Source organism: Tamandua tetradactyla, chromosome 10 (genome assembly GCF_023851605.1).
Source record: "Tamandua tetradactyla isolate mTamTet1 chromosome 10, mTamTet1.pri, whole genome shotgun sequence".
NCBI lineage: Eukaryota > Metazoa > Chordata > Mammalia > Pilosa > Myrmecophagidae > Tamandua > Tamandua tetradactyla.
Genome location: NC_135336.1, coordinates 106,036,921 through 106,063,113, shown reverse-complemented (window position 1 = coordinate 106,063,113; position 26,193 = coordinate 106,036,921). Strand labels below are relative to the sequence as shown.

The 26,193-nt window shown below is 55.9% G+C and overlaps 1 protein-coding gene and 1 pseudogene across 12 annotated transcripts in view; both read left to right on the top strand.

Annotated features, from left to right (window-relative positions):
* The window catches only part of AGPAT3 (1-acylglycerol-3-phosphate O-acyltransferase 3), a 130,124-nt gene extending 116,371 nt beyond the window's left edge, over positions 1–13,753 (top strand). For all 12 annotated transcript variants that reach the window (XM_077119124.1, XM_077119116.1, XM_077119117.1 and 9 more), the window contains 3 exons: positions 3,637–3,712; positions 7,039–7,237; positions 8,623–13,753. In XM_077119124.1, the coding sequence (XP_076975239.1) occupies positions 3,637–3,712; positions 7,039–7,237; positions 8,623–8,711 (364 nt within the window). In that variant the 3' untranslated portion in view covers positions 8,712–13,753. The remainder of the gene's footprint in view (positions 1–3,636; positions 3,713–7,038; positions 7,238–8,622) is intronic.
* A 10,914-nt stretch (positions 13,754–24,667) lies between these two features.
* Positions 24,668–24,792, top strand: LOC143648964 (U1 spliceosomal RNA; annotated as a pseudogene).
* The last annotated feature ends 1,401 nt before the right edge of the window (positions 24,793–26,193 follow it).

Sequence of the window (26,193 nt, the reverse complement as noted above, 5' to 3'; positions counted from 1 at the left end):
CTGCGATGCACAGCCTTGGGTGCCGGGTCTTAGGGATGCCCCAGAATCCCCCGGAAAGTAAAGGCTAGTTCACGGCAGGCCCTGCATCACCCTAGTTAACCTTCACCCAGATTCCCAGGAACTGTTGTTAAGTTGGTGTAGGAGCATCTAGTGAGTGCCTTGTGTATACAAAGCATGAGGCTAGGGTCTGGGCTGGGACAGGGAAGAGGGAAGAGAGGAGGGCAGCAGGTTCCCCAGAGGCACCTGTGGGTGAGGAGACAGGTGGGAGCGCGGGTGATGGCGCTTCGGGGCTTGCTCTGCCCCCGAGGTGTAGGCCCTGGAATCCCGCCCTGGAGCTAAAAGCTTCCAGAGGATTCCTCCAGGCCTCTGCCAAGGGGCGCCCTGTGGGCCCTGCGGTTGAGAGGGTGGCCGGTTGGGGGGCCACTAAGAGGGACCCCTGTGTGTTCCACCTCGTGTGTCGTCCCTTCCTCAGGGGAAGTCTTTACACCGAAGTGCAGGGTTCACCGCATGTTATCTCACTCCCCTCCTCGGGCGGGGGTCCATGGACCGTGGGCTTGGCCGGAGCCCTGCCCCACCCCGCACTCGGTGAGCGGGGAGCAGGGCCTCTGCCTGGCCATGCTGGCCCTTTGAAGAGTGTTCTGGCTTCGGCGGCCCTGGTCTGTGGCCTGACTTGTGGCTCCAGCCTGAGGGGGCTGCCTGTCGAGAAGGAAAAGGGGCTGGGCAGGGGGAAGGGCAGCTTTTAGCTTCCGTCTGAGCCTTGGGGTTTCAGGACAACCTGCGACCAGTGTCCCCCTGGTCCCAAAGAGGCAAAATGAGGAGGGGGCAGGGCCCGGGCAGCAAGGACCGCCCAGGTGGCCAGTTTACTTCTGTGCGAGATCTGGGCCAAACAGGGACAAGAGGGTATGTCCTTTCCTAAGAGTCCCTCCGCACGTGAAGATAACGCACCAGAGTCTTGTTAGCAGGAAGCCCTTGGGCACTGCGGCTGGTGCTGCCCCTCCTCTGCTTCAGCTCAAGGCGTGGTTTCAGGCAGGCCTGCGGCCCAGTGGTCCTCGCTGAGTCTGGCGGTTGTCGGTTTCACAAATGTGTGCACAGAAGCAGGGGTGCTCCTCTGTGTGTGTTTAAGGCCCCAGGTACGCTTGCCTATGCCCGCTCCCTGTCCACAACCAGAGAGCCGCGGGTGTACTGCCCCTCGCCGCCATGGTCTGCAGGGACCAGGACAAGTTCCTGGCCCATACCCCCCTGAGGACATTCCCCAGGGTCACCTTGTGAGCATTCCACGCCCCCCAGCGTGTTTCCGGGGGTCACCGTGTGAGCACGCACACCCCTTCTGCGGAGGGCCTCTCGTCCTGCTGGGGGTGGGTTGGCCAGCAGGAACTCTCGGGTTTCCTCCACCCAGAACATGGGCACGTACATGTGCCCACACCCAGTATAACCTTGCTCTGCCTGGGGCCCTGCTTAGTGCAGGAGGCCTGTGTGGAAGTAGCAGGTGGACTTCCTGACCAGCTGCTGCTCAGACCAGAACATTTGGGGTGGCCAGAGGCGGCTCAGGCTGAGCCTGCCATCCAGAGCTGCCACTGTTCCTAGATTCCTTGCAGGATTTGCTGGGTCATGAGTGCTGGAACCCGGCCCAGGCAGCCTGTGCAACTTATCTGAGGTCACTGGCCAGCCAGTGGGGGGCTGAGGGCACCACGCAGCCTGGTCCCCAGGTCAGTACCCACAGGTACCCACCCCTGCCTCCCATATATGTTTGTCGGGGGGAACAGTCAGGGAGCTTGAAACCTCTCTAGGAAGAAACTTCCCAACTTCATTTCAGTAAGTTAGCAAATCCTTTAAGCAGTGCTTCTCAAAGTGGGGTCCCAGACTTACTTGTGGGGCTCCCCAAATGCTGCAGGACGTGTGGCAGCAGCATTGCCCCCTTGTTGAGTAGACTGTGTCTTGTGTTTTCTCTGTTTTTTTTGTTTGTTTGTTTGTTTTCTGATTGACAGGCATATGAATTAGTGTGTTCAGCTTCTACTTCCTCCTTAAGTGGATAGAATTATTAAATACTAGTTTGACACAGGATAATTAACCCTTTACAAACATTTACAATTTAAGTTTATTGACTAATGTGTAAAAAAGAAACTATAAGGAAAGGGAACCTATACACTCAATTCAAAATTTAACTTTTTTCCCTCCTTAAATAACAGGTAGTTCATTAGTCATGAGGCAGCTATTCTGCTTTAGATAATCACATTCAGGGTATCCTAAATGAATGTATCATTCATAGGACTGATTAGATAGACCAGGTAAAATGACGATAGAAATACAGGCAGTGTCATCTCAGAAAACTCATTTACATATCATAAGGTATTTTGATATATGGAAGCTTACAAAAAGAGTGAATTCTTCAAACTAATGTCTTCTGTAATGCAAGCACTCTTCTCTTGTCAAAAGGAAGCTGAAGCTTATCCGTGAAGGTTAAAGGTACTTAACCTTTGTTCTAAGCTTAGATTTGGACTGCATAAGAAATTGATGTTCAAGAAACACCATGGTCTTTGTAGATTTTTACTGTCTTAAGATTAGAACCTTATATATTCATTCATCAAGTACCTTCCTTTTCTGTATTATCCTTGGCTCTCAGTAAGACTGAGAATGTTGAAGTACTTTCACATTCTCAAATAAGAACTCAGAATTATAGAATTTACAAGAAATATTTTGTAAGTAGTATATTTGGAGAGATGAGATTTTCATACCAGAATTTTACAAAAGAGGATAAACATCATGAATCAATCTTCCTTTTAAAGTCAAGTGAGAGAAATCTTGTGTTTTCTCTGGTTTTAAAGCCATCGATAGCTAGAACCCCATGTACGTGAATGCTCCTTGGGGTCCTTAAATTTTAGAGATGAGAAAGTTTGAGTTTTGCTGCCTTAGAGCACTGATATTTACCCCGCAGCTGTGAAGATGTCACCTGGCTCCTTGGGGCAGGCACCACGTGGGCCCCTAGGTGGGCAGACATGTCCCCACGGTGACCAAGTCCTGGCTGCCCCTCAGGCTTGTACCTTCAGCCCCCTGCTCGGGGTTCCAGTACTGCAGCCACCCCGCTAAACTAGCAGACAGCTGGGCGGGGTGCCGGCCACCCAGGTTGTGTAAATGAGTTGTGTCCTAACTGAAACCAGCCGTTTGTTATCTGAGATTGACGTTGCAAAATCTTTATTTCCATATTTGAAGCAAGTTGAGATCATGTGCTGATGACATATATAATCTCCTTTGCCTGGTGAGAGACATTCCTGGGTCATGATCATTTCTGAAGAATGGATGCGTAGAAGGGCAGAGAGCGTGCGGGCACTGCTTGCACCCTCTGCCTTGATGGGGCTGGGGCCACTGCCAGGCGGGTTCAGCCGCTCACAGCCTCCTTGTCGCCAGATGCTTGAGGCACAGGCCCCTCTAGGCCCCTCTGGGCCCACGGGCGCCTCCAGCCCACTCCGGCAGAATGCCAGGGAGAAATTACTGTGATTTTCGGTTGATTTTCGAAATCATGAGTGGGACTTGAGTAGAAAAATCAGGACCTCATGCATAATAATTTACTCTTCCTTTCTCCCTTTTCCATTTGGTGTCATCTAGGAACTGACTTTGTTCTTAATCTTTCTGATGAAACAGGAGGTTTCCTCTGGAGGAGATTCCCCTGGATGAAAAGGAAGCAGCCCAGTGGCTCCATAAACTGTACCAAGAGAAGGTGAGAGCCCTGCTGCTTCCGGGATGGACCTGGGAAGGGGCTCGGGGAGCACAGGCAGGCGGCACAGGCTTCTTCCTGCACAGGGGAGTGCCCTGCAGGCCCCAAGTGCTTCCTTCTAACCCCTCCTCTCTGTCTTTTCTTTTTTCTTAATATTTGAGAAATTGACAAACTGTAGAAAAGTACAAAGGAGAACATGCTTACATAACCGTGACTTGTGACATTTATCACGTTTGTTTCATTTTTTCAGGTAAAGGGAAGTACAGATCCATAGCAGACTGATAGCCATGTAGTAGGTGTGACTTTAGGTAACGTTGGAGGGTTTTTATGGCAGCCCCCTCAGTCCTGCCCCTTCCCCATAGCACCCCTCACACCTACTTTCAGTCTATTTTTTACGCATAATACATAGGAAACAGATTTTCATTTTAGCATTTGGGGAAGCTAGATCATCAGGAAGTCCTTCCAGTGTGAAATACCTAGTAATTCTGGCTAACATATAACAAATTTCCTTTTATATGCATTGACAAGCTCTCAAGAAAATAGGGGAACTTCTAGGGATCAAAAAGGGAAGCAGAGCTGAAAAGCAGGTGTGCAGGCCTGCAAGCTAGTACGCTGTGCCCTCCCGACAGGGCTTGCTGGGTCCCAGACCTAATGGTGCTCATTTTAGTGGTAGAAACAAAGGAACCTGACCTCATTCAGGGCAGGAAATTAGAACTGAAAACCCCACAGGAAGCCAGGACCCTTTAAGAGTCTGGCTCTCAGAAACATTAGACGGGAAGAAAAAAATCTATCAACCAGCACAAAGCAGTGGCCCAGAAGTTTACTGTTCTCTGGGGTTCATAAAGGCCCCTGGCAGTTGGGTCACTGGCTGGCTCTCACACGGGCTCAGGGTCTGAATTTGAACTAACGGCACGGTCCAAGGCACACAGAACAAGCTGTCATCATGAAAGTGGTCCTGAGCTCATGACCCTTGAGTTCCTCAGAGAAGCAAATGTAAACTTGGAGGAACGCACCCCAGACCTGAGATTCCTAAGATTTCCATAGAGAAGATTCTGCTAAAGATGAGCTCAAACCAGAATACAACACATTGTGTGTGTGTGTGGGGGGGGCAGACATTGTGGGCAAGGGGCACCAGACATAAGGAACAGAAAAATTAAACCCTCCAAGAACTTCAACTAATAGAACTGTCAAGTGGAGACTAAAATAAGTATAGTTAAAATGATTGAGGAATTGAAAATGAGACCTATTTGAGAAAAAACAACTAGGACTTATGGGCCTATGAGAATTCTAGTCACTGATGGTAAAATGTTAACAGATTAAACAACAGATTGGATGCAGCTGAGGAGAGAAGGAGAAAAGCTGAAGATAGATTTGAGGGAATTACCCAAAAATGCAGCAAATAGAAGTAATGAGAGAAAAGGTAAAAGATATGGAGAATAGACCATGAGGCCTAATAATATGACCATGAGAAGGTCGAAAAGGAGAAAGTAGAAATAATGGTAAAGGGCAACTGTAATAGATAATAGGTGAAAATATTCGATAATTGGTATGAGATTCTACAAGCCCCAAGTCCTGAATAGAGTCAGTAAAAATGGATCCACCCACCCACACTTTGTAATGGAACTGCAGAATTCCAAGGGCGATGAGAAGGTCTTAGGAATAACCAGAAGGAGAAAACATTAGAGTGATGTAGACATACATGGCCCTCACTGTGTGTCAGGAGCTCTTCTACATGTTTTATTGTTTCGTATGTGTTTTACTCTCTTAATTATGCATGCACATGTACACACAAAATAGAGTAAGCCTCGAGAAAGTAGAACAAGGGAATTAATACAACTAGCAGAACTTACTTAAATAGAAAGCAAAGCTGCAAAAGAGAAAATCACCTGCACCAGAAGCTTTTTTTTTCAGAAATATTAATAAAATTGAAAAACTTGCACGAGGCTGAATTAAAAAGAGTGATGACCATCATTATTAGGACTGAAAAAGGAAACAGCCAGAGAGCAGGGAGTGAAAATAATAGAGACTTGGCACGAATTGCTTCTGTCCAGAAGTCAAGGGGGCTGTCCAGGGGAAGGGGTGCTCTCCGGAGGTAGGGGTGGTGTCCTTGGGAAAGGGAAGGGATGGGGGGAGCTTAGGGGGTCCGGGGTCTTGATGTTTTTCTGATGTTCTAGAAGGAGCAGGTAAAACAGGAATGGGGAGAGGGAGGAGGGGTTTGCGACAGCACCAACCCCGGGAGAGCCGCTTGGAGCTTGCCCAGAACCTTTCTTCCAGTGACACAGACCAGAAAGAAACACCCGAAGGCCCTGGCAGCTTGTTTCCTCCCGAAACTTGCTCAGGTCCCACGTGCACCTGTGTATGCCTGGAAGCACGCTTGTAGACGTGCACCTCAAACACCTCTCCTGGGCGTGACAGGCTGAGAGCACCCAGGGAGGGCACAGGCAGCACTCGTGGGGCACACCTGTCCTCCGAGAAGGGGGCGTCCTCCCAGCTCCAAATGGGGAGACATGCCTGGGGGCGGAGCCGCTGGCCACCTGCACTGCACCCTCCCCGGGCCCCCCCAACCCCGGGCCGCCTAGAGGAGCACCTGGGCACGAGCTCTGCACCTCCTTGAGAGGTGGAGCCACAGGCAGGGACCACCGGCTGCCTGCAGGGAGGGAGGCTGGGCCATGAGTATAATGCAAAACTATAGCAAACTGGTGAGAAAAGAGGACAGGACAAAATCAAAACCGCTGGTGACCACTTCCCAGGTCTTTGTTGTTAACCCTTTGGTGTCTAGCTTTCCAAACCACAGATGATACAAGTATGCGCTGTCAGACCTCACAGTTTTCATTTTAATGGAATCATGGGCTGCTTCAGTCTCTTTTCAAAAACCTTAAAGCATCATGAAGATACTCTTTGTTAGTCTGTAACTGTCGTTGATGCGATGGCTGCCAGTGCCCCGGAGCTCCTCTTTCTCCTGTCACATCGGGCTCACATGGCAGACAGGGAAACCAAGCAAGGTGGCGACATCCCGCCCAGGGGCCTAGCACTGGGCAGCGTGGCGTTTGGGGCTCCATGCGGGTCAGGGGGCAGCCTCTGCGCCCACGACGCTTCCCTGACAGGTGGTTTTCTCAGGAGGCGGCTGCCACCAAGCCCTGTGTGTCTTCAGGCTTTGAACTCTGGTGGCCGACAGCTCTCCAAAGCGGGACGCCACCTTCTGCTGCCGCCCGCAGGACGCACACCCGCTCCGCTGGGTGGTTGGGTGCGGCCTGCTCGGCCCAGCAGTGCCCCCGCGTGGAGAGCGGCGTGTGAAGGGGCCCCCTTGTCACCCTCCTGTCGCCCCGCAGGACGCCCTGCAGGAGATGTACAGCCGGGAGGGCACGTTCCCCGGGCAGCAGTTCAAGCCCGCCCGGCGGCCCTGGACCCTCCTGAACTTCCTACTCTGGGCCACGGTCCTCCTGTCCCCCCTCGTCAGCTTTGTCTTGGGCGTCTTTGCAAGCGGATCCCCCCTCCTGATCCTCACTTTCTTGGGATTCGTTGGAGCAGGTAAGGACCATGAGTGACAGCAGCTCGCAGGCTTTGGGGGTCTTGCCGCATACTGGCCCATGCCTAGGAGCTGGCACTGCTGTCACTGGGCTGTGAGGCCACCAGCATTCAGGTCAGGGCTTGGGGTCAGGGTCAGGGCTTGCGATCGGAGCTGGGGCTCAGGGTCAGGGTTTGAGACTCAGATTTAGGACTCAGAGCTCGGGTCTCAAGTCTCAGCCAGGGCTCAGGTTAGGACCGGGGGCAGAGCCTTGTCCGGGAAGCTGAGCCTGTGGCGAGCAGCACCTCATGGGCCTGGGGCCTCAGAGACCGGCTTGTGACCCCTGAGCTGGGGCCACAGTGTCCCCAAGGCCGCAGCAGGTCCCGGGTCCCCTCTCTAGAGCCCTGGGCAGCTGGGCTCCCCACAGCATTCGGGACAAAGCCGGCGGCCTTTAGTCCAAAGGGCCTTGGGCACCTCTGCTTAGAGCCACCGGGATGGGGCTCGGGTGGGTGGCAGCTGAAGATTTCCTAGGACAGGTTGGTCATCCCTGCCTATCCGTCGGCCTGAGCGACTGACCACGGTGCCAGAGGCCCCCACGTGGGCCAGCGCCTGGCCCTCGCTGCTGGGCTGGGGCTCCCTTATGCAGGTTGTGCCCAGAGTGCCCCCCACCCCCACATGTATGCTCACCCCCACCCCACAGCTGCATGCACTCACCCCCCACCGCTGCTCCCACCCCACCCCCACCCCACGGCTGCACTCACCCCACCCCACCTCTGGCTGCACCCGCCCCGCACCCACCCCATGGCTGCGCCCACCCCGCTGCCACCCCCACCCCCGCCCCCCAGCTGTGCCCACCCCACCCACGGCTGCGCTCACCCGTCCTCACGTGCCCTGTCACAGATGCCTCTAGACCAGGACATCTTGTAGACCCATCGGCAGCTCTAGGGACTGCCCATCCCTGATTTTCCAGGTCCATTCCACTTTCCCGGGCGTCTCCCTTATGCTACTTTTTCCTTTGGAAGTGGGGGGGCTGGGGCGCAGTCCTGAGACTAGAAAGGGAGGCCTAGGGCCTCTGTGTGACCCCCTGACATGGGCACTTGACCACCAGCTAAGTCCGAGTGGTGGGAGCCTGCCCTGCCCTTGTGTCTTGGCCCATCCTGGTGCCCCGCGGGAATGCGAGCTGAGCTTGTCCGCAGGTGCCCGATAAAGCTGTCGGGGGGGCTTGTGGCCTCGGATGGTCACCGAGTGGGGCTGCAGCCAGCACTCCGCCGGACCGCCCCTCCCCTGTCGGGCCCAGCGGCCGCCTGCCCTGGGGGGCTGGAGAGGCATCCCCAGGAGGGGCCCCTGTAGCTCCCCTTCAGCCTGGAGGGAAGGAGCGGGTTAACCTCTCGTGTTCCTTTTCTTCAAGCTTCCTTCGGAGTCCGCAGGCTGATAGGCGTAACAGAGATAGAGAAAGGCTCCAGCTACGGAAACCAGGAACTTAAGAAAAAGGAGTAATTAATGGCTGTGATTGAACACGCATGACCTGATGGCGATATCCAATTAACTCAATTAAAACAGAACAGCGTACACAGAGAGGAGAAGACACTTAGACACTATTTTCTTATTAACTGGTGACTAATATTAACAAATAAAACTTGAGCCAAGAGTAGAGACCGCAAGGACTGGCAGGCGAAGACAGCAGCCCAGCGGGGCAGGGCCTCGGCTCCCTGCGGGGGGCCCCGGCCTTTGGGGAGCAGTGTCTGGCTCTGGGCTGGGGGCCTGGGAAAGCGGCTCCCAGGGAGGGAAGCGCTCAAGAACTCTGCTTGCAGGAGGGAGCCTTTGGATGCTTTTTCTTCTTAAACTTGGGTCTAGTCTGGGGGTTGGTTTTTTAATCCGTTATTTTAGGAACTTACCCTAGCCCCTCACTTCTTCCTCTGCACCCCCAGGAAACCGTCTCCCAAAGAATTTTCTGCTGTCCTGGGAACGAATCTGAACAGGTGCCAGTCCCCCAGAGGCTTGGACGCACGCCGCTAGGCGGCCTAGGCTTCTCGGCCCTTTGGGGTGCAGTTGCACTGTGGTGGGGGGCTCTCTCCTTGATAAGCACATACTGAATGTAACCACATTGACTCGGGGTGAGCCCCGTTGTCTAGCGGGGCTCGGCGGCAGGGGAGTACCCACTCTGCTCCAGCGCCTGGCCAGCCTGGGTTCCAGTGGCGCACTGGAGGGTTGCTGCTGGTCCCAGAGTCCCTGCCCCTGCTCCTCGTGTGGCCACCAGGCTCCAGCTCCCCTGTGCTGGGGGCTGGGGGTCCCGGTGGGAGGCCTCCAGGGTTACCGGGCACTCTGCACACCTCAGCCCCCATGGGCCTCTCTTAAGGGGGCTGGGGAATGGCAGTGCCGAGCTGCAGCCTTGGAGGGTGGTTAGTCCCAAGTGGCACATGAGGCTCCCACACGGCTTTACCTGCTCCCATGCCTTTCCCACAGTCCCCCCCCCCCCCGTGGATTCTCCCATGTGCGCCCCCCTCCTGAGGCTCACCCTGTGCACTGCCCAGGAGGGGCTTGCTTTGGCCTCAGTCCCCCGGGAAAGGATCAACCTTTGAGAGTTGCTCCCAGATCGGCTTGGGGTGGGGGCAGCCTCGGGGTACCTAGGAGCTCCCTGGCCCCCCCACCAGGCCCTCCCAGCCTCAGGTTGGTGGCCGCAGCCTCGCCTGCACCCCTGGGTGGCTTTCTTCTTGAACTTCCAACTTGCTTTTTTTTTAAAGTCACACTCCCCTCATCCTTTTTAGCAAGGGAAAAAAAAAATAATGGGTGTTAACTCAGATATATTCTAACCAGCATTCTGAATGTAGGCAGGTTGGATTTTGTAGAAGGGGGTAAAAAAAAAGAAAGTCTCGCAGGCACGGAGAATTGTGTAATGAATGGGAAAAGTAATTCTGCCTCGGCCCTAAGCACGGCCGGGTGAAACAGTGCCGCCCTTTGCGGCGAGGACCCTGAGCCGAGTTCACTGGTGACAGGGAGCACGGAGAGCGGACGCGGTGCAGCTCAGCACAGGGGACCCTTGCGAGGGAGCGCCAGTAAACGCGGGTCCGGGGCTCTAGGCATCAGAACTGAACGAGGCAGATGGAAACCCAGTGTTAGGACAGTGCCCGCGCTTTAGGTGCGCCCCTGCCTCCCTCGGCCAGCCCAGCATGCAGGTTGGAGCGGGGGCAGCAACTTCCTCAGAACTGTCCCTTCCCTTGACATTGTCAGCAAGCGTTTTAATTCTAGGCCATTCGCTCGTTCTAATGTTCCCTGAAGAATTTTAAAGGCAAAGACAGCTGCCGTGCAGAATGCTCACCTGGGAGATTCAAATTTGAATCTTTTGCATTTAGTTAATAGCTCTTGTTTCCCAAATTAAGTTCCCTCTTCTTAAAATTAATGCATTTGTGTAAATTCTACCGTGAGTCATGAATGAGCTGTGAAGACTTTTGAAATGTTGATGAGGCAGTGGGCATAGGTTTTTAATCTCATCTGGTTTTCTTCTGATTTAATGCATCCTGGCTTGTGTGTCTGGGTCCCAGGCCCTTTGAGAGAGGTGTGTGGGGTTTTTGGTTGTTTTTCTAGAGGGGCTAGTATTTGCGTTTGATCCATTTTTGGAAGGAAAGGAGGAGGGGGACTCCTTTAATTTTTTTTCTAAATTAAATGAATAAATCCCAGAATTAGTGCTTTTTCCTTCTCTCTTTTTTCTATGCCCCAAATGTTGTACTCCGCTGGCTACTGGTGTCATGGCAGCTTTCTCGCTGAGCAGCGGATGCTGAGGCACTTCCAGCCCCAGGACAGTCCGTGCTGGGCGTGGTGAAGGGGAGCTGCCTCTGCGTGGGAGGACAGGGAGGCGGTGCTGGCTCACCGGGGCTGAGCCTCTGGGCACCACCGTGGGGACGGGGTCTGCTGGCCACGGGGCTCAGTGCAGGCCCATGTCCTGGCTTGCGGCTCTCTCCAGAGCCCGCCCTCAAGCATACATCTCAGGTCCAGGTGGAGGGCTGCAGCTGCTGCGGCTTTCCCAGGAGTCCCATGGGACTAGGGGGTCTGTAGCATTCATCAGCTCCTGAGGCCCCTCTGGCTTCTCTCCGTGGGGTCTTTCTCTGTTCGCACTTCAAGCATATGCATGCCCATGAGCAGGGGTGGGGGGGAAGTCTCAGCTGGTCAGAAGGGATAGTGAGTCAGAGATTAAAGAGCATTATCTTTATGTACACCCTCATTTTTAAAAACGTAAGTCCTTGAAGAGGGTTCAAAATGACTACCCACTTATAAGTGTTTTAACCTGGAAAAGGAGACGACACTGGTCACCAGTACTTGGTGACAGCATACCAGACTCCCGAGTGAGAGTGAATAGACGCGAGTCCTGGCTAAGGGGCTGTCAGGCTGTCCTCGAGAAGCACACCCTCAGGTTGAAGACGTGAGCTCTGAGTATTTAAACCACTAATATGAAACAGAAATGTAAGCACTTTCTTATGCAAAGCAATGCAGATTCTCTCGTTGATCGATCTTGACGCTCCCTCGTGTGTCCCCATCACCCCTTCTGTGTCTGCGGGGTGACCATTCCTCCTTGCACAGGCCAGTCGAGGCAGCGAGCACTGAGGTCAGTCTGAAGACTAAGGAGGGGTCGGCCCAGCAGCGCATGCCCTGAGGTGCCACGAGGCCATCTGCCCCCCTCGTAACTTCCAATTTGAGTCAAATTTGGGGTGAAAAAAAAGTAATAATAAGTGCATGCTGCTTTGTCTCGGCCTGAGGCACTTACAGGACCATATAAGTAGCCCTCGCACCTGCTGGTGTCCTCTGAACTGCAGCCCGCGCGTGCACGCAGCCGCCCACTCCCTGTGGCCGCGGCCCCTCATGCAGTGACTCGTGCTTGGTGGCAAGACATGCCTTCTGACTTCCTGCAGTGAAACCAGACCCAGGGTTAGCACGTGAGCCTGGCAGCCCCCACCCCGGCCCTCTCCGGTGGCCAGCCCCCCAGACCCAAGCTGCCCAAGAGCTCCTCAGGCCTGGCCCGGAGGAGCCAGCCACACCCGGGGACTCTGCCACCCTGCTGTAGGGCCGCCCGATCAACGGGGACATTTTGTGCTCCGTGTTCTTGCAGATGGGGACAGGATGCCAAAAAAAAGTCATTTGTGGGTAAAAGATGTTCCAGCTGCTATCTGCTGAATTGTGTGGGATGGACATACGCGAACTGAGTTGTTGCAGGGTAGGTTGCTGGCTCATTCAGTGGAAATGGCAGCATTCTCACAAGCTGCTTGGGAAATCAAATGGTGAGCATCTGTTAGGGAGGCTAGAAAATTCCAGGAAGGGTTGGCTTTGGATGGCCAGGCTGCACAGCATATTCTTAAGGACGAATGAATTGCTTTAAAATTTTAAGCTTTGAAATGACAGATTTGCCCAGAGTTTTCTTTTCTCATAAGCTTTTCAGTTTCTTAAGTTTTTGTTGCAAAGTACTTGGACAGTAGTCAAACTGTGAATGAGATACTGAAAATGCACTAAATTGTATTAAATTAAACTGGAGTCGGTTGATACAATGAAGCAATGCATCTGCTCTACTTGTATTTATTGCCTCAGAATTGTTAAGTTGTGACAATCAAATGTTACTTGCCTAAATGCCAGGAATTTCAGCTGGCTTCTTAATCACACAGGTTGCCAGCATGTACTGTAACTGTAAATGAAAATGTTTCTCCTCAGAACACCACAGAAACCACTGATTCTCGTGTGTGGGGCAGACTTGGGTTTTTCTCCTGTAATTGATCTGGCATCATGAAAGCTGGCCAGTTTCAGAGAGTGAAACTTGTAAACAGGGTGCAAATGTATTATATGGATGTTTCCTTTTGTATGCTTCATTTTTACAATTTTTTCTACTCACAAGCTTTACACAGTTGAGGGTAAAGGTACTTTTGTCCATAGATGCTTGTGGGGGGTGGGGGGCCTTAGACCTTACAAAGCCTGGTCCCAGGTCTCCGTGTCCTAGACCAGCTGCCTGAGCCTCACAGAGCTCTTGCTTGGCAGCGTTTTCCGAGCACAAACTTTGCAGGTGTCACATAGGTGCTGTAAAATTGCAACTATGAAAGAGAGTGGTGAGGTATCCACAACATAGGAGAAGGCAGCCCTGCCCCTTTTGTTTCTGTGCCTCTGGTCTAGACTTGGGCTCTGAGAAGCGGTCGTGTCCCTGTGGGCTGGGTGGCCACAGGCCAGCAGTGACCCTTTCCAATCCCTCCCCAGCTGCTTTCTGGAAGAGGGACACGAGGTGAGGGACAGTCGGGCAGTAAGCACAGGCAGAAACCAGTTGGTACCAAAAATAAGCCCAGGGATCCACCATCTGAAAATAGAATTTTAAAAGCCATCAAGGACAGAAGGTTTTCCAAAGTAGGCACGTGTATATCAAAAACTATTTTTTGTAAAGACAAATTCATTCTGTGGAAAAAAACCTCAAGGGAGGGGTCCCTTTCTTCTTAATAAAGAACACCTCATTTGAAGTGAGAGGTCCCGCGGAATCCCGCTGGTCTGTCTTCTGAAAATAAACTGAGCTGAAAGCAGCGGCTGTCGTGTGTGCCTCCGGGAGGGCCTGGCGGCGTCTCCCCTGCTGCCCCAGGGTGCGGGGGAGGAAACCGGGGACCCGGCCCCAGCGCAAACCCTTGGGAGCTGCGCACATAGCCGAGGTTTATTTTTCAAAATAGGTCCAGAACCCAGAGAGGCGGGCTCGGGTGGCCAGTGCTTTCCTCAGCCAGGATGTGAGCCCAAGGGGCCGCGTAGCTGGGGCTGGGGGGACACGTGTCCAAGCCCCGCCCCTCCTGCACCCTGGTCCTGTTTGCACACGTGCGCCCAGGGCTTCCCCACCTGAGGGCTCACAGGGCGCGTGGACATGGGCCAGGGGCTACGAGGAGACCCTTCTGGGCCCTGCTGGGGGGACTCGGCCGCGTAGCTGGGTTGGGGGGACACGTGTCCAAGCCCCGCCCCTCCTGCACCCTGGTCCTGTTTGCACACGTGCGCCCAGGGCTTCCCCACCTGAGGGCCCACAGGGCGCGTGGACATGGGCCAGGGGCTACGAGGAGACCCTTCTGGGCCCTGCTGGGGGGACTCGGTGCGAAGGAAGCAGCCCTGGCGCTGGGCATTCCGGGGCAGCTGTGTGTGTGCACGTACACGTCTACACAGCCATACACACCACACATGTACTCCTCTGCACACATGCACACACACGTGCGCACGCACCAGACAATAAGGGGAGCACTTCGGGGACCATATGAGGAAGCCAGTCTTAGGAAACGGGATGAAATCACAGGCCTGGGCTCTGGAAATTGTCGCTGAGTCTCCTCCTGCTACAGCGTGTAGAAATGTGGAGCTGTCCGCGCTGAGAGAAGTTGTTGGTGTATCCAGCATGACCAATGTGGCAGATGAATTCGTGGAAAGGAAGCCGCCTGTTGAGGGAGTGGTCCCCGGGCCGGGGAGCCCCTGAGGACGATGGAGCCTCCCCGTGTGTGCTGTGCCCTGCTCGGGCCGCTTCAGGCCAGGGCCGCAGGCGCTGCCGGTGGGGACAGGTGACAAGTCCTGGGGAAGGTCTCAGCTGCCTGTCCTGCCTGTGGCCACAGGGCCTGTGAAGGTGTGCATGTGTGCACGTGCAAGCATACACAGGCACAGACATGCACACGTGAGCAGACACAAGCACACATGGACACGTGCACACCAGCTGGTGCTCGTGTGGCAGCTGAGCCCCCTGGGGGGAGAGCAGGCCCCAGGCTCTCACCCGCTCAACCTTGGGAGGGCAGAGGAGGGAGTGGGGGGCCCTGGGAGCCAAGGGGGTGTGCAGTGGGTGGGGGGGAACCTTGGGGCGGGGTGGGGCTGCGGCTGAGAGCGGACGCAGCTGGGGAAATGCAGCAGTTGGAGAAACCACAGGGCTACCTGGCCACTGCACCCCGCATCCCGAGGGGTCAACCCCCACCTGCCACCCGCATGGCCCCTTTGGCGGCTCCCTGACGTCCGGCCACCCAGGGCTGCAGTGCTGGGAAGAGCTGCCGTGTGTCCTCGGACTCCTGGGGTGGGCACGCACCCCTCGGTCAGGAAGCCCCAACCACCGCCCCCACCGCGGCCCCCTCCCGCGGGAGCCCGCCGCCCTGTCATGGGACTTCCTCATCCACCGGGGGCTTCCAGCCACCCCTGTCCTCGGCCCTGTAGAGACGGGACGGCCCTGGCCACCTCGGGGGCCGTGAGGAGGTGCGTCCCGGCGGGCGGCGGGGGAGGGACCCTGGCCAGGCTCCCCCCGCAAGTAGGGGGCAGGGGGCCGACGCCAGCCTCCTGGAGCCAATCCGGGAGTCAGTGTACAGAGGAGACGGGTGCAGCCGGGCTCAGCGAGGCCCGAGGTTGGGGGGTGGGGGCCGGGCCCCCTTCTCCGTGGGGCTGGCTTTGGACCGAGCTGCCCCTGTGCCCCAGGGCCCTTTCCCGTGGACACCCCTGAACCCGCCCAGCCCCCTGGGCAGGAGACACGGCCTGGGCAGGGCAGGACGCGCAGCAGCGGGGAGAGGGTGGCAGTGTGGGACAAAGCCCAGCAGCGGCCCCCACCCCGCCTTCCGTGCAGACTCGGCGGCGACCCCCGTGCTGGGGAGAAGCATCTCGCCCGTGGCAGGGGACACTCCGAGAAGCCCTGTCCGGGGGCGCAGAGCACAGGCCACGGGCTGGGCAGCGGCGCCTTGACCTTGGGCCTGACCCCGCCAGGTCCCCGACCCCGCATCGGCCCGTGCTGGGACCCCGACCAGTGTCCCCGGGCCGCCCCGCCTTCCGCCGTTCGCGCTCCCCACCCAAAACAAAAAGGATGCGTCCTGCAGTGCTGACCTCGCCTGTTAGGGAGTGGCTTTGCCAGCCTCCCCAGCGTGGGGGAGCCGCTGCCTCTGACACATGGCGCCTACGTGGGCACCGTGTGTCGCCTTCCCGGGACAGACCAAAGGCTTCTCTGGCCTGTGGGGAGCGGGGCCCCCTGAGGAAGGGCGATGGACCACATGGCCTGACTGGGGGGCACAGAGCCCTCGGGGGCACCCCAACTGTTGCAGCCCAGGCTGCCCTTGGCGATGTGGGCAGCCTGGAGCCCCTGCACCCTGAGCCAGCCCTGCCACCGCCCTGTGTCCCCCAGCACCCAGGCCCCAGCCCACCACCCCATATTGCTGCCTGTTTGCTGAGAGCCGGGAGGCGTCTGTCTGCCCCCCCACCCCAAGGGATAGAACATCCTGCCCCAGGGCCACCCCGGCTGCTCTCGGGTCTCAGGCACTGGTGAGCAGCAGCTCCTGGGGGCACATGGGGGCTCCGGGCCTGAGCCTCCCCCGGAGCTGCCCAGGGTGGTGGCCAGACCCCCCACGAGGAGACAGGTAGCCTAAGGCACAACCTCCCTGGAGGCAGCGGCCAGAGGAGGTAAAGGAGCCACAGCCACAGGGGAGGGCCAGCCTGCCCGAGCCACCCACGGGGTGGGGGTGCGTGTGTTCCCCCGCCCGTGTCTCCAGCTGGCCCAGTGGGCAGCCAGGTCCTGGGCCTAGGGCCGGCAGAGCAGGGGCGCAGGGCCGGGGGCGCAGAGGGCTCCTGGGCAGGTGCTCCAGGAAGAAGCCGCAGGAAGGTCCCCGCAGCAGGGGTGGGGGACAATTTACAAGGGGAACGTTGCAGAAAATCCTAGAAGGTCCTGGGTGGCACCTGGGGCCTGGGCTTCTCACTGTACCCGGACCCCGAACGGCTGGGGGGCAATGGGGGTTGGGCCGGGCTAGGGCTGGGGGGGCCTGGAGAGGGACGCCCGACTCAGAAGGAAAGAACCTGAGCACAAGCAAAGCACCAGCGCCCAAGCCAGGCCAGCGCCCCGTTAGACCCCCGAGATGTGGAGAAAGAGCAGGCGAGCCCCCCGCGCGCCTCCCGCAGCCGCGAAGCCCCTGTGCCCCCCAGCACCCGTCTCTGTGCCCCCCGCAGGCCCGCCAGGGCTGGGCCGAGCGTCCTCATCGTTTGTCCCGCCGGCGGGCTAGGTATCCGGTGCTCGTCGGCTCATCCCAGGCACGCCAGCCCCGGCCTGCGTCCACGCCCGGGCCGTGTCCCTGTGGGAGCGGCCCCCACGCCTGGAGGCCCCGCGCCCCACTTTTCTCAGTCAGGGTCGCCAGGGTGCATCCAGGCGCCACGTGGCCTTCTGGCCACCCGCGCAGCGATGGGGAGTCTCTGGGCACACCGAGCACACACCGAGCACATCAGAAAACTCGGAGAAGTTGGCCGAAGCATCCAGGGCGGTCCCGTGCTGCTCCTGGCGAGTCTGCACCAAGAAGGTCCAAGATGACATTGCGCCTCTCGGCTCCTCAGGGTCTCCTTTGCCCAGACCTGGTTATTTTCCACCTGTGGAGTGTGGAGTCGCCCAGCACCGCCTCCACGGAGCTCGGCGTTGTGCCGTGGCTGCCAGAACTGGGGCCAGACGCAGCCTCCACTGAGCTTTCATCCCAGTTTTTACACTTTTATTACTGTGTATTGTAGTTAAAACATGCCTAATGCTTTCACATGTTATCGCATTCTTTGCTCTTGCTTTTGAGCCTCTCTTTTACAGCTTGAAACATTTTAAATATATGCATTTTATGTTTTCTATCGGCCAATTCTTTCACCTGAAATCACATGCAATCTGCTTGTGCAGTTTGTTGTTTCTGCAGATTGTTGTCCATTCTGTGGCTTATTCCCTCTAGAGCTGTTTGATTTTGATTCTGAGCTTCTGTTCATCTAAGCTTTACCCATGGGAACCCTGTAGCACTGCATTTAGAGTACTTCCTTCCCCGTGGCCTTTGCATTTGTCTTTGTCAGTCTCCTCAGGTTGCTACTGAGTCAGGACCACTTTCAGTTAACGGACTGTCTTGATTTTTACCAAACTGCACCATGGTTCAAATCTAAATAAGGGAAAACTCATGATCATGTCCTCTCAAAAAGATTTTAATTTCCCATACAGAGCCCAGACCACATTAGGCAAGTTTCCATCTGGCCCTTTGCTGGTGAGAGAGTTTTTTGGTCCACACTTTCCCTGAAAATAAAGCACTCTGTGGTTTCTGCATTTAAGGGGGCTGGGGGGGGGGGCCAGTTCCAACTCCCGATATTTCAGGCATCCAGAGTTATGTCTCTTCTCCCTCAAGTGGCCTTTAAAGCGCAAGCCTATTAGCTTCTGAGACTGGAAATAGCCCAGCACCGCTGCAGCGGCAGCTTCAGTTTACCACCCTGCCGACACCTCCTCAGGTTGGTCTGCTGGGGACTTACCTGCCATACTGCCAGAAATAAAAGTCATGGCTCACACTTGAAAGTTTGGAGCCTACAAGGTTCTCCCTCAAGGAGCTTCCCCTCTGATTGCAGGGCTGGGGGCCGGTGCGGGGCTCCGGGTTGCTGCCGGCCTCAGGGGCTCCTCACACTTACCGGCTGCCCGGCTGCTCCACATCCAGGACAGCCACGGCGCTCGGCCAGCACCACAAGGCCCGGCGTGTCCCGGCACCCACCCCACCGTTGCCACCTCCCGGTGAGCCCCCTCGCCTGTAACAACTGTGTCCCCTCCTGGCCTGCGCTGTCCCAAGTCCCTCCAGCGCCATGACAGCAGGCAGCCTGGCTGCATGGCCAACAGGACGGTGAGGCCGAAGCTCCCCAGCGTGACGGCACCCCACAGGCGTGGGACCCCGCTGCCCTAGAGAGGGCTGTCCCGGAGCCGCCTGGGAACCCAGCTGGGGGGAATTCTCCAAGCACACATGGGAAATCCGCTCTGCAGAGGTGGACCTGGGCTCAGGGTGTCCCCGTGACCAAGCCCCAGGGAGTCATCCCGCCCCTGGGGGGACAGGCCCAGATCCCCCTCTGGGGCCCCACGCGCTTCCTGCCCAGCCCTGCCCCACCCGCCCCACTCCGTGGAAAGCACAGGTTCCGGCACGCCGTAGCCGGGCCCGCAGCCTTCGGGCAGGTGGGTGGCATCTGCTGGAGCAGCAGCTGTGGCCCCACAGGGATGCGGGGGAGAGGGGCACTGTGCTGGTTTGAAGCTATTACCCCAGAAAAGCCATATTTTAATCCTGTTCCAATCTTGTGGGCAGCCCTTTCTTTTAATCCTGTTCCAATCTTTTAATCCTGATTCAGTATTGCGGGGCAGAAATTTTTGATTAGATTGTCTCCATGGTGATGTGACACGCCCAATTCTAGGTGTGAGCTTTTGATTAGATGGAAATGTGACTCCACCCATTCCAGGTGGGTCTCGATTAGTTTATTGGAACCCTTTAAAAGAGGAAGCATTTTGGAGAGCATTCAGAACAGAGACACGGCTGTCTGGAGACGCTTGGAGTGCTGGCAGAGAGGGCAGATGCCTGGACACGGGCGGAGCCCAGCAGACGTCACCAGGTGCCTTCCCGGAGATACTGACAAGCCAGAACCTAGAGTGGTGTCCCAGAGGAGCTAAGGGAGGGCCTATGATGCTTAGAGAGGAAACCACTGGCGTCAGAAGCTGGAAGCAATGGAACCAGGAACAAGGACCAGCAGACACCAGCCACGTGCCTTCCCAGCTGACAGAGGTGTGCCAGACCCATCAGCCTTTCTTAACCCTTTCTTAAACCAAAGTGTTTTTCCCTGGATGCCTTAGTTTGCATATTTTTATAAGCTTAAAACTGTAAACTTGTATTGTAATAAATCCCCTTTATGGAAGCCATTCCATTTCTGGTATATTGCATTCCAGCAGCTTAACAAACTAAAACAGGCACCAACTGTGGCATAAGGCCCACACCAGCCACTGTGACATCCGCTTCTGGCAGGGATTTTCCGTGGGCTCCAGGTAAGGGGGGTGCTCTTTCTTGTGAGGGATGGGGAGGTTGTGGTCCTGGGGGGTCAGGGAATTTGGGTTCAGCTTCTCTAGCGAAACCTTTCTTTCCAGGTCTCAGGGTCCCTGACCTCAGTGCAGATGTGTCAAAGCTGCGTGGTCCCTTTCGTGGAGACAACGAAACCACTCTGTGGCCTTCCCAAGACTGCCCTGCTCCAGCACCGGATGTCCACATCCTGGGGACCTGCTTAGGCCTGGGCAGACCGCAACGGCTGTGTGTTACCCCCAGAGCTGCCAGGACAGAGCCCCACAGCTGGGAGCCTGAAAGCACTGGGCAGCCACGCTCCCCTTGCACCCAGGCTGGGAGGCAGATTCACAGCGACCTTCTGGGGACTGTACACCTGGGAGCCTCTAAAGGAGCCCCCCGCCTTCCCTCCAGCTCCTGGTGGCCCAGCACCCCTTGGCTTGGGGCCACGTTCCTCCAGGCTCTGCCTCCTCCATCGTCGCGTGGTCTCCCCTCCTGTGTCTGTGCACCCCCTCGCTCCTTAGAAGGACCCCAGTCATTAGATTAAAGCCCACCCTCCTCAGCTCAGCTTTATCTGAGCTGAAGCCCCCTGCAAAGGCCCATTTCCAAATGCAGTCCTCTCCGAGGTCCGGCAGGGGCCAGCACTGCACCCCTCCCACCCAGTCACCCCACTTACAACCAGGACCTGGTTCCCAGCCCGCCTCCCTAAGAGCCAGAGATGAGGGTCTCTTTCGATGCTTCTGGCTCTCACACAGCCCTGAGGCTGACAGCTGGCCGTGAGACCACCTGCCCAAGCCTACCATCCTAGTCTGAGAACCACACGGCCCCCGGACTTGCTGCCTCCCTGCCACACTCTGAGCCACAGGGTCCCTGCCCAGGGAGGGTCCTGCTCCAGAGTCTATCCGAGGGTCGCCTCCTGGGGCCAAGCCCCCTTCAACTCTCCCAGTTCAGGTTTCCCTGAAAGCAGAGCCGGGGACAAGGACGTGGGTCTCCATGGGGGGGGGGGGGGGGTCCCAGGGGGCAGGGGGCGCGGAGACTGAGGGGAGCAGGAGGAAGGTCAGGCCACCGCCCTGGGCACGGGTAGTGGGCTGCAGCGGACCTCCTGAGAAGTACCCAGAGTGCCTTCCGGAATCATCCTCCCACAGAGCTGGAGCACTGGTCTGTGGCGCCCCTCCCGCTGGCTGGGGGCTGCCCTGGGGGCGTCCCTGAGCTTTGGGGCTCCTGTAACAGCGCAGAAGGCCTGAGACACAGAAGCTTGTGGAGATGGTAAATGGAGGTCAGTGGCACACAGCAGGAGCTTAAGGAAACGAGAGACCCAAAGCAGGGCTGGATGTAGAAACAGTGCTGACAGCACCCACCTGTGACAGTGGTCATGCGCGGTGACCGCTGGGAGCCGCAGCTGTCCAGCACGTCTGCACAGTGTGCCCCGGGAATTGCCTCCCAATGCGTATGTAACTGCAGCATGGCACTTACTTTCTCTTTCTAAACAGCTTCGTGGAGCTGGCACCACATACTGTTTAATTAACCCGTTTAACATGACCAGTCGATGGCTTTTAGAATATTCAGAGTTTCGCAACCATTGCCACAGTCAGTATTAGAAAACTGTCATCACCCCACCAAGAAAACCCACAACCATAGCCTTCACCCCCAGTCCTACTCCCTCAGCCCTCAGAAACCACTCATCTACTTTCCGTCTCTGCTGCCTGTGCATTTCACACGCGGCGGGTGGCAGGTGCACTGTCTTCAAGATTCATCCATGTCCTACCAGAACGGCATTCCTTTTTATTGCCAAATAAGAGTGCAGTGCATGATGGCCAGCTGGTGGCCCTGAGCTGCCTCCCCTTTCCGGCTACTATGACCACTGCTGCTGGAAGCCCCTGTGGACAACTTTGCGTGTGGCCTGTGTTTTGTTCCTCTTGGGAATATACTGCAGCATGGAGCGGTTGGGTCATCTTGCTGCACTGGGCTCTATAAGCTTCCCCCAAATTCACATCCACCGAGAACTTCAGGACCTGAGCTTACCTGGAAAGAGGGCCTTGGTGATGGAATTAGCTAAGCCCGGTCATGCGGATCGCGTGCCTAATGCAATGGCTGCTGTCCTTAGGGGAGGGACATTAGGACACCGGCACGGGAGGCAGGGCCACGTGCAGACGCAGGCTAACGGTGGGGGGGGGGGCGGGGCGTGGGGGCGGGGCTTCGTCTCCGGGGCGAGAGGGGAGGGGGGAGGAGCCTCGTCCCCTTGGGCCCTCGGTGGTTCACTGTCCCCGGGCGTGCATTCTGGGCCACCACGCCGCCCTCCCCGGTGGCTGCCCCGCTCCACACCCCGCGGCTGAGCGACACTCGCCAGCACCCGCCTCGGTGGGCGGCCTTCCCGCCGGGGCTTCCTGCCACCCGTTCGGCCTCCCGCTCCTGCGTCTGGCCCGACGCCGCGCGCCTCCCGAGCCCCAGCTCTCTGAAGCCTCCCTGAGGCGACACCTGCCCGTACTGCCGGGCGCGACCAGTGAGCGCAGACGGGTCGGGACGCCGCGAGCCCCCCGCGCCGGGGACAGGGCGCGCAGTTCTCACGCTCGTGAGCGCGCGGAGGCCGAGGCTGCACGCGTGGAGGCCGAGATTGCACGCCCGGGGGTCGAAGCTGCACGCGCGGGGGCCAAGGCTGCACGCCCGGGGCGGAGGCTGCACGCGCGGGGGCCGAGATTGCACGCCCGGGGGTCGAAGCTGCACGCGCGGGGGCCAAGGCTGCTCGCCCGGGGCGGAGGCTGCACGCGCGGGGGCCAAGATTGCACGCCCGGGGCGGAGGCTGCATGCCCGGGGGCCGAGGCTGCACGCCCGCCAGTGCGCCCATCGCCCTCCGCCTGGGCCACGGCCACCTGAGAACTGAAATCGCATTGTGGTTTAACCTGTACTTGTGTTACCACGACGAGATTCCAGCATCCTCCGTCGTGTTTAAGGCCATTTGTTCATTTTTCAATGAACTCTGTGTTTGTGTCTTTTCCCATTTGTACTGAGTTACTCATCTTTTTTCTTTTTCCTTTTATGAACTTTTATGTAGTAGGAAGATTAATTCTCTGTGATACAGATTACATATTTTTTCAGTTTATCTTTTGACTTGCCTTATTCTTATTCTTATTATTTTTATTTTTATTTTTTTGTCGGGCATACATTTTTACATTTATGCAGTCAAATTCATTAGACTTTATAAGACTTCTAGATTTTGAGCCTTCTCCACTCCAGGGTTGTAAAGGAACGAATTCTGTTTTCCTCTAAGAAGTCCATGACTTAATTTTCTACATTTAAAACTCTGCTCTTCACGGAGTACAGTGGGAGACTCGGACTTGCCCTGACATTCTCCCAGCAGGCGCTCAGTTGTCTCAACACAGTTTATCAAATGTCTGTCTTTATGAAGACACCGCTTCACAGATCTGGTCAGCCTCCCAAATCCTGAAAGGACTGGAGTAATTCTATTTTATAAATAGATCAACAATGATCAAATGGGGATAAAGTCTACCTTAAGGTGGCTGGGATTAAGTGGAATAAATACATGTACACCTTCTAGCAGGCAGTGAGTGCTCAGGGGATGGAGGTTTTAAATAACTGGGCTAAGCCAGCATCACTTTGCTCTACGGGCCACGGAATAAGCCTGGGAAGGGGGCTGGGTGGGGAGTGGAGGGTAAATTATAGGAATGTCTCCTTGTCTTAATGGACCAATTCGGCCTTACTCCCAAAAAAAGAGCCAGAAAAAGATCAGAATGTGACTTTATCCTTCTTTATTCAACACCTCTCAACCCTGCTCTCTCCTGATACTCCAAAAAGATGTCATTTAGGTCCATTTTTACACCCTTTGATATGAAATTCCAACTTCACCACACATTGAATTCCCAGATGTTTTTGGATCAGTGTCTGATTTTCTACCTTTGTCCCATGAGTGTGTCTGCCCCACACTGTTCCATGAGAAATCTTTCGAGAATGTGTCACTATCTGATGCAGTTTGCTCACCGCTCCTTCTTTACAGGGTTTTTCTGGAAGTGCTTTTTTTATATTATTTTTGGAAACAGCTTCTCTAATTACAGAAAAATAAACCCATTAGGGCTTTTTATAAGGATTAGCATTAAATTTTGAAATTGACCTAGGAGGGCTTGGCATATTCCTGATGTTAGTCTTCTTGCCCCAAAACAGGGTTTATATTTTCAATTGTGCAGGTCTCTTTTGGGCTCTTTTATACACGTTTTACACATCGCTTAAGCACATTCATAGATACTTTCTTGTTTGGGGTTGTATTGTGGGATTCCCTCTCCGTTATATCCTCTATGTGGTACACGCACATACGCACGCATCTACCTGATGCTCACCCGATGGCTATAGATATGAAGACTATTATTTACTATGTATTAATTTTAATATAACAAACCTATTGAGAGATTATTGTTTGTGCTTGGTATTAGTTAGGATTCTCTAGTGAAACAGAATCAACAGGAAATATTTGTAAATATAAAATTTATAAAAGTGTCTCAAGTAACTGTGGAGATGTAGAGTCCAAAATCCGTAGGGCAGGCTGTGAAGCCAATGACTCCGATGGAGTTGTCTGGACGAACTCCACAGGAGAGGCTCGCCAGCTGAGACAGGAAGAGCCTGTCTCTTCTGAATCCTCCTTAAAAGGCTTCCAGTATACTTACCTGGCAGGGGAGATACCATGATCACGTAGGTGGTTTTCCCAGGGCGAGGCTTATCCATTGCACCCCAGATGTGTTGACCCCTGCGATTTCCCCAAATGTGGGAAACTCGACTCCAGTGATTAGATTGAGCATCCCTCATTGCAGAAGACACACGCCTTGGCTGATTACAAATGGAATCAGCTGTGGATGCAGCTGACGTGATCATGATTTAATTCTATGAAATGTCCTCATCGCAACAGACAGGCCAGCACTTGCCCAACCAGACAAACAGGTACCACCACCTGGCCAAGGTGACACATGCACCTGACCATGGCATGCTTGCTCTGTCCTGACCTGAGAAAGGTGAAATGAACTCTCTCATTACTAGTGGGAAGGGTCAGCCTTTCTCTTTGTGCCTCCTGATATGAGAGTTTATTTTAAATAAGCTTCTTTCTTCCATGCAGGAGCATAAACGGAGCAAACACTCGGGCTGAACTTGCTAGGGGCTGGTGTACCTCCTTCCTTTCCTGGGGCACTCTGAGAACCTCCCCTCCCCATATCCTCCAGCCGCCTGCGCCTGCACAAACCCTCTCTGGAAATCTCTGCAAAAGAAGGGGACGGGGATCGGGATGGCGCTCCACAGCCAGGGGAGCTGCTGGGCCCGGGGAGGGGCCAATCCCAGGGGAGGAAGGCGAGCCGCCCCTGGACACGGCGGGAGCCCACTCGGCGGCCACCTGTCCCTTGCAGCCTGGCGCCACCGCCTGCCCAGCTCACCCGGCTTGGCCCTGTGCACCCCGCGGCTGCGAGCGCAGCTTCACATTGACTTAAAGCAGGCAGGGAGAAGTCGTTTTTTTCCATTAATTTTTCCATTAAATTAAGCAGCTTAATGTTCAAACTGAAGCACTTATTACAAGCAATTTTCCGAACCAGTTGGTTCCTGCAGCGGCACACTGATCCTCTAACATTTAGGTAACGGGTGAATCATTGGTTGTCAGTTAAGTCATAAATCCATCGATTGAGGAATTTCAGGAAGCCTGCAGCAGCCCCCTCTGGGCTGGGGCTGGACAGGTGGCCTGAGCTGCAGAAACGGTGGCTCCGGTCCCTTCTAAGGCAGAGTCCCCGTGGGGACAGGCGGTCCCAGGTGGCAGAGGAAGGGAGGGATGGAAGAGGAGGCGCTGAGCAGGACGTGCCGCTGCTTCCTGGGTGAGCGATGCGTGGGGTCCCTCACTAACCCGCCCGCCCTGCCCGGCACGTCCCGCTGAGCCTGCGTGGGGCCGTGGGGACCCCATTGGAGTGGGCGGAGGGCCTGGGGCCCCAGCGTGCCTGCTGGCATCCAGAGCCCCGGTGGGTCAGGGGCTGGGGCTGGGTGGTCTTCCGTGGACAGCTGCATCTGGACGGCAGGGTGCACTCTAGGCTGGCTGGCACCACCCTGCCACTTTCTCTGGGAGGTGGGGTGCCCTTCCTTGCTGCCTGGCATTCCGGGCGCCTGGCCCTTCAACGCTCCTCACCTCCCACCGCCCCTCCCTCCCCATCTCCACC